The sequence below is a fragment of the Bos indicus genome, chromosome X (assembly GCF_029378745.1).
Source record: "Bos indicus isolate NIAB-ARS_2022 breed Sahiwal x Tharparkar chromosome X, NIAB-ARS_B.indTharparkar_mat_pri_1.0, whole genome shotgun sequence".
In the NCBI taxonomy this organism is placed as follows: Eukaryota; Metazoa; Chordata; class Mammalia; order Artiodactyla; family Bovidae; genus Bos; species Bos indicus.
This window is the reverse complement of record NC_091789.1, coordinates 63,534,480-63,541,547: the sequence shown is the minus strand read 5'-3', so window position 1 is coordinate 63,541,547 and position 7,068 is coordinate 63,534,480. Positions and strand designations below refer to the sequence as shown.

General features: G+C 47.3%; 1 protein-coding gene across 1 annotated transcript; it reads left to right on the top strand.

Annotated features, from left to right (window-relative positions):
• Window positions 1–1,085: 1,085 nt before the first annotated feature.
• Window positions 1,086–1,409, top strand: LOC139181524 (protein FAM209-like). The gene has a single exon (XM_070785046.1). The coding sequence runs from the start codon at window positions 1,086–1,088 to the stop codon at window positions 1,407–1,409; it is 324 nt and encodes a 107-aa protein (XP_070641147.1).
• The last annotated feature ends 5,659 nt before the right edge of the window (window positions 1,410–7,068 follow it).

Sequence of the window (7,068 nt, the reverse complement as noted above, 5' to 3'; positions counted from 1 at the left end):
CAGCCCAGACAGAAAGGCAAAGTGCCAAGTGCTGCAGCCATACACATGCATTCGGACTGTCAACTCGCACAGCACAAAGAAGGGTCGTCTTCCTAGAGAAGGAAGGAACACAGCTCTCAAGCCACACCTGCAGAGCAAGGTCACCTTCAAACACATGTGGCAGTTAGACATGCACAGACGGGGAGGAGGAGTGCAGCCAGTACTTGCTCATCCACAGGTGCATCAGAGACAGTGTAGTTTTGCCAACTCAGCAACTCCCCAGAGATGTGCCAGTTCCACTGCTTGTTGCCCAGGAGGTGCATCCCTGCCCTCTGGGAAATTGCCATGCCAGATCATAGAACCTCTGATCTGGGAGGGATCTTAGAGAGTACCTACCTCATTGCCCACCCCTACTGCATCACTGGTGATGCCCCTGACTTTCCTTCTCCAGAGGAACCTGGCAGGCTACAGTCCATGGGGTGGCAAAGAGTCAGACAGGACTTAGCACTGAGCACAATCATTTTTAGGACAGTGGTAGGCCGCACAAAACATCAGTGGCTCCTAGTTTGTGGCCTCTGGTTTAATATCTTTCTTTCCCACTTGGCTTTCTGCTCCACAGGGGCATATGCCCCTGGTTCTGCTCTGCTCACCACAGTGTCTGGAGTCAACAAATGGAAAAATAAAAATAGAAAATGGACCCCCCCCTCCCAGTAGAACTCCAGGTTCAGAAAGAATACACTGGCATGGGGATGGCACTCTGTCACTCCTCGCCTCGTTTTCAATTGCCCACTGGAAATGTCCCCATGTCCCTCTAAACCCTACTCCCGGTTGACCCCTGCAGGCCGCCTTACCCTCTGCCCTGAAGTCATACCCTGGCCACATGGGTTCTGGTGGGGGTGGGGCCCTCTGTGATGTCACCAAGGGCCCAGCCCTGCCTGGTCCTCAGTCTCCAGGTGCCAGCGCAGACCAGCGCACCAGGAGCCACTTGGTCTCAGCTCACGATGCGCTCTGTAATATGGTTATTTTTTTGGCCTACGTTTATCTCATTTGTCTTTGCCTATGTGTTTTATGTTCTGAGAGATGAAGCCGAAGAACTGCCGTGGATGATGCCCAGTGGAAAGCACTTCCGCGTTCGGCAGAATCAACCAGAGCATGTCTCAGGCTGGTTTGGGAGCAAGTCGCACTGGCTGTTAATCTTCCTCATGTTTTTGGTGATCCTGAAGTTTCCTGGAGGCGATGACAAAAGTATCGCGGGCACTCCTCCTGGCCGTCAGGGCTGTTCATCTGGCTCTCCAGGAAGAAAGAAGATAAGGGCTTCCCCCTACAAAGACTCTATGTGCGGTGCCTTAACCCAGGTCGAGACGACACTGGTGAACCTTGTGTCCAGGGTCCGGAGTCTGAAACTCACTGCTGCAACCGGTGATCAATGACAATGTCCCAATATCCAGGTTCTTGCTGACGGATGGAATAACATTACGATATATGAGATATGGGACACCCGAGCCCCCGATGAAGTGGATTTTCGCATCAAAGAAGGAGAATAGTTGAGTGTTGACAAACTGTATCCAAACTAATAAAAGTATTTTGCAGCAAAAGGAAAAAAGCCTCTGATATTTTTTATTCGCGCTACAGTTTTACCTTTTCCAGAATGTGGTATAATTGGTATCATGCAGTGTTTTCCAGACTGAGAGACCTGCGTTCGATCCCTGGCTTGGGAAGATCCCCTGGAGAAGGGAAAGGCTACCCACTCCAGTATTCTGGCCTGGAGAACTCATGTGCATGTTTTTGTGTGGGCATTAGCTTTCAAATCATTTGGTGAACTATCTAGGAGCAAAATTGCTAGGTCATAGGGTATGACAGTGTTTAGCTAAGTAAGACATTGCTTCCAAAATGACTGTACCATTTTGCATCCCCATTAACAATGAATGAGAGTTCCTCTTGTTCAGCTGAACAATAGCAAGGCTGGCCTATCACCCACCGAAGTACAGAGTAGTACCCCACTCAGGGTGCCCCTTTAAGTGCCTGACACGCTGATCCACAGAGTAGGACCCCAGCAGGGGGGCGGGGACCCTCTATGTGCCTGACCTTCAGATCTACAAAGTAGGACCCCACCCAGGATGCCCCTTTAAATGCCTGACGCGCCGATCCACAGAGTAGGACCCCAGTGGGGGCAGGAGGGGGTCCTCTATGTGCCTGACATGGAACAACAGAGAAGGACCCCAGGCAAGGGAACTGTCTAAATGCCTGAACCCGCAGAGCTATGGAGAAAGACTAGCCAAAGAGGCCTTCTGATTGCTAGCTACCAGAGGCTCAACAAACAAACAAACAAACAAAAACAAACTCTGATAGGGCCATAACTGCCGTGGCTGAGGCAGTCTGTGTCCCTGCAGATTTGGTGTCATCAGGGTCCCCGTGACCCAAGCAGCTGCATCACCTTCATGTTCAACCCTCACTGGGGCAGAGCTTCCACAGGCTCTGCATCTATGCACACGGTGTCACTTTGGTTGTGTCCACCTCTTTGAGACCCTGTGGGCTGTGGCCTGCCAGGTTTCTCTGTCAGTGGGGTTCTCCAGGCAAGAATACTGGAGTGTATTGGCCAATACTGGTTCCCCATAGTCTTCTAGAGTACTATACCTCCTGCTGCCCTAGCTGCCAACTCCCCTGAGTATCTGGTGCTGCCAGAACCCCTGTGACCCAAGCAGCTGCACCACCTCCATACCTGGCCCTCACTGGGGCTGACCCAAGTCCTCCAGTGCAGCCTCAGGAGTAAAGTGCAGTGGACGACCCACCTGCAGAGGTGGAAATAAAACCACAATTGAAACCCAGGGGCAGTGTGGCTAAGGAAGACCCAAAACCATCCCACCAGCTGTACAAGCTGCAGATTAAATCCACACAATCAACTAGGCAGATTCTCTGTCTACGGAATATATAAAAGGACCCTGAGAGCTCCTACATAAGAAAATGTGCTAGTTCTGACAGCTGTGGACATTGGAAGCAAGCAGACACAGGAGTAGGACCAGATTAGAATCTAAGCTGCCCGCATAGCAGGCCAGAGATCAACACAGTGTTGAAGGGCAACCTACGGAGGTGAGGTGGACTGTGTCCCTATGAGATGGCTGGATGGCATCACTGACTCGATGGACGTGAGTCTCAGTGAACTCTGGGAGTTGGTGATGGACAGAGAGGCCTGGTGTGCTGCGATTCATGGGCTCACAAAGAGTCGGACACGACTAAGTGACTGAACTGAACTAATGATCCCGTTGCCATTTACTTTATTGTTTTGGGTTTGAGTTTATACACCCTTGTTGTGTTTCCTGTCTAGAGAAGATCCTTTAGCATTTGTTTGAGAGCTAGTTTGGTGGTGCTGAATTCTCTCAGCTTTTTCTTGTCTGTAAAGATTTTGATTTCTCCTTCATATTTGAATGAGATCCTTGCTGGGAACAGTAATGTGGGCTGCGGGTTATTTTCTTTCATCACTTTAACTATGTCCTGCCATTCCCTCCTACCCTGAAGAGTTTCTATTAAAGAAAGATCAGCTGTTATCATATGGGAATCCCCTTGTGTGTTATTTGTTGTTTTTCCCTTGCTGTTTTTAATATTTGTTCTTTGTGTTTGATCTTTGTTAATTTGATTAATATGTGTCTTGGGGTGTTTCGCCTTGGGCTTATCCTGTTTGGGACTCTTGGGTTTCTTGGACTTGGGTGATTATTTCCTTCCCCATTTTAGGGAAGTTTTCAGCTATTATCTCTTCAAGTATTTCCTCATGGTCTTTCTTTTTGTCTTCTTCTTCTGGGACTCTTATGATTCGAATGTTGGGGCGTTTAACATTTTCCCAGAGGCCTCTGAGATTGTCCTCATTTCTTTTAATTCATTTTTCTTTTTTCCTCTCTGATTCATTTATTTCTACCATTCTATCTTCTACCTCACTAATCCTATCTTCTACCTCTTTTATTATCCTGTTCATTCCCTCTAGAGTGTTTTTAATATCATTTATTGCATTATTCATTATATATTGACTCTTTTTTATTTCTTCTAGGTCCTTGTTAAACCTTTCTTGAATCTTCTCAATTCTTGTCTCCAGGCTGTTTATCTGTGATTCCATTTTGTTTTCAAGATTTTGGATCATTTTCACTATCATTATTCAGAATTCTTTATCAGGTAGATTCTCCATCTCTTCCTCTTTGGTTTGGTTTGGTGGGCATTTATCCTGTTCCTTTACCTGCTGGGTATTCCTCTGTCTCTTCATCTTGCTTATACTGCTGTGTTTGGGGTGGCCTTTCTGTATTCTGGCAGTTTGTGGCGTTCTTTTTATTGTGGAGTTTCCTCACTGTGGGTGGGGTTGTATGGGTGGCTTGTCAAGGTTTCCTGGTTAGGGAAGCTTGTGTCGGTGTTCTGGTGGGTGGAGCTGGATTTCCTCTCTGGAGTGCAATTAAGTGTCCAGTAATGAGTTATGAGATGTCAATGGGTTTGGAGTGACTTTGGGCAGCGTGTATATTGAAGCTCAGGGCTATGTTCCTGTGTTGCTGGAGAATTTGCATGGTATGTCTTTCTCTGGAACTTGTTGGCCCTTGGGTGGTGCTTGGTTTCAGTGTAGGTATGGAGGTGTTTGATGAGCTCCTGTCAATTAATGTTCCCTGGAGTCAGGAGTTCTCTGGGGTTCTCAGGATTTTTACTTAAGCCTCCTGCTTCTGGTTTTCAGTCTTATTTTTACAGTAGCCTCCAGACTTCTCGATCTATACAGCACCATTGATAAAACATCTAGGTTAATGATGAAAATTTTCTCCACAGTGAGGGACACCTGGAGAGGTACACAGAGTTACATGGAGAAGAGAAGAGGTAGGAGGGAGACAGAGGTCATCCGGATGAGATGAGGTGGGATCAAAAGCGGAGAGAGCAAGCTAGCCAGTAATCACTTCCCTATGTGCTCTCCACAGTCGGTATCCCTCAGAGATCTTCACGGAGTTACACAGAGAAGAGAAGAGGAGGAAGGAGACAGAGGTGACCAGGAGGATAAAAGGGGGGAATCAAAAGGAGAGAGACAGAGCCATTCAGTAATCAGTTCCCTAAGTGTTCTCCACACTTAGGGACACTCCAGAACACACAAAGAGATTCACAGAATTGGGTAGAGAAGAGAAGGGGAAGGGAGGAGATAGAGGAGACCTGGTAGAGAAAAAGGAGAGTCCAAAGGCGGAGAGAGCAATCAGGCCAGGGATCTCGCTCCCAAGTAAAAATGGGTAATGAAGATTGGGTTCTTAAAGGTACAAAATTGATAACAAATACAAAAAAGCAAAGATTAAAAATCTAGAGTAGAGGTTGGTTTTTCAAAAATACAATATTAAAGAAAAAAAAAGAAAACAAAGTCACAAGAATTATAATATATATATATATATATATATATATATATGAAGTTTGCTTTAAAAAATAGGGTCTCTCTTTTTTTTGCAAAGTAATAGGAGGTTATAAAAATGAAAATTAAAGGAGTAATATAGGACTTAAAAATAAAAAAATTAAACAATGATAGTAAAAATATATCTAGGACTTTCTCTGGTTTGTTGTGGGCAGTGTGGGATCAGTTCATTTTCAAATAGTTCCTTGATGCAGCTTATATTTCTCAAGAGCTATAGGCCCCTTCCTATGTAGTCTGTACTAACTACAGGGTTTTAATTGCACCTGTCATTTCCACGAGGTTCCCTCTGTTTTAGCTTCTTCTGTTTGCTGGTCTCTTCAGTGTCTAACTTCCACTCTGACACAAGGCGGCGGTGGTGGACACTTTTTCAGGCTCACTTATTCAGTCGTGCTGTGGGGAGGGAGGGACGCTGCAAACGAATAACACCGGCACATGCTCCCAGTGTCTCAGCCACACTGGCTATGCCCCCGCTCACAGCGTGTGTGCTTTCCCTGTCTACACTGCTTAGGCTCTAGGTTGCTCTGCAGGGAACTGTCTGAGGCCGGCCCTGGGTTGTATGCACTTCCCAGGTCTAAGCCACTTAGGTTCAGGTACTCGGGTATTCTTCAAAGGCGCAGACTCGGTTGGGCCTACGTTTTGTGTCCTTCCCAGGTCTGAGCAGCTCAGGTTACCAGGTGTTTGGCGAGCATGGTCGCTGCAACTTATGGCCTCCCCTGTCCCTGTCACTTGGTTTTCTGGGTGTACAACCGGCGCACATTCTCAGGCGGATGTTAACCATCCAGAATCCCAAGAAGTCTTGGTTAGCAAAGAAACCTGCTTGCAGTTTGGTAGATAATGCCTCTCTGGGGCCGCTATTGCCCACTTCTGGCTCTGGCTGCCCTCCCCTGCCTTTCACCAGGCAGGGGGATGGGCCGGGCTAGCTCTGCTCAGTCCTTTGTTCTGTGAGTGGGCCTGATGGTGTCTTGCTGCTGCTACTGCTAAGTTGCTTCAGTCATGTCCAACCCTCAGCTACCCCATGGACTGCAGCCTACCAGGCTCTTCTGTCCATGGGATTTTCCAGGCAAGAGTACTGGAGTGGGGTGCCATTGCCTTCTCCAGATGGTGTCTTAGGCTAGGGCTTTTCACGTGGTAGCTATCCCACAGTCCGGTTTGCTATACCAAGTTGGTTCCCTCAGATTGACCTTGGGGCATTCAGGCCCGGTCCTTACTCTAAGCAATGCAGCCCACGCCTCCCTGCCCAACCCCCACTTGCTAGTGGCAGATGCAGGCGTCTGTGCTGCTTCTCCACTGGGGGAATTACGGTTGGGCACGTAATCTGTGGGTTTTAATTATTTACTTATTTTTCTTCCCAGTTATGTTGCCCTCTGTGGTTCCAAGGCTCGCCACAGACTCGGCAGTGAGAGTGTTTCCTGGTGTTTGGAAACTTCTTTCTTTTTTAAGACTCCCTTCCCAGGACGGAGCTCCATCCCTACCTCTTTGTCTCTCTTTTTATCTTTTATATTTTTTCCTACTTCTTTCAAAGACAATGGGCTGCTTTTCTGGGTGCCTGATGTCCTCTGATGGCATTCAGAAGTTGTTTTGTGGAATTTACTCAGCGTTCAAATATTCTTTTGATGAATTTGTGGAGGAGAAAGTGGTCTCCCCGTCCTGTTCCTCTGCCATCTTAGGACCACCCCCACATT

What these genes read in the sequence shown, in the direction of transcription:
- LOC139181524 (XM_070785046.1), top strand. Translation starts at nt 1,086, where the DNA reads ATGCCCAGTGGAAAGCACTTCCGCGTTCGGCAGAATCAACCAGAGCAT.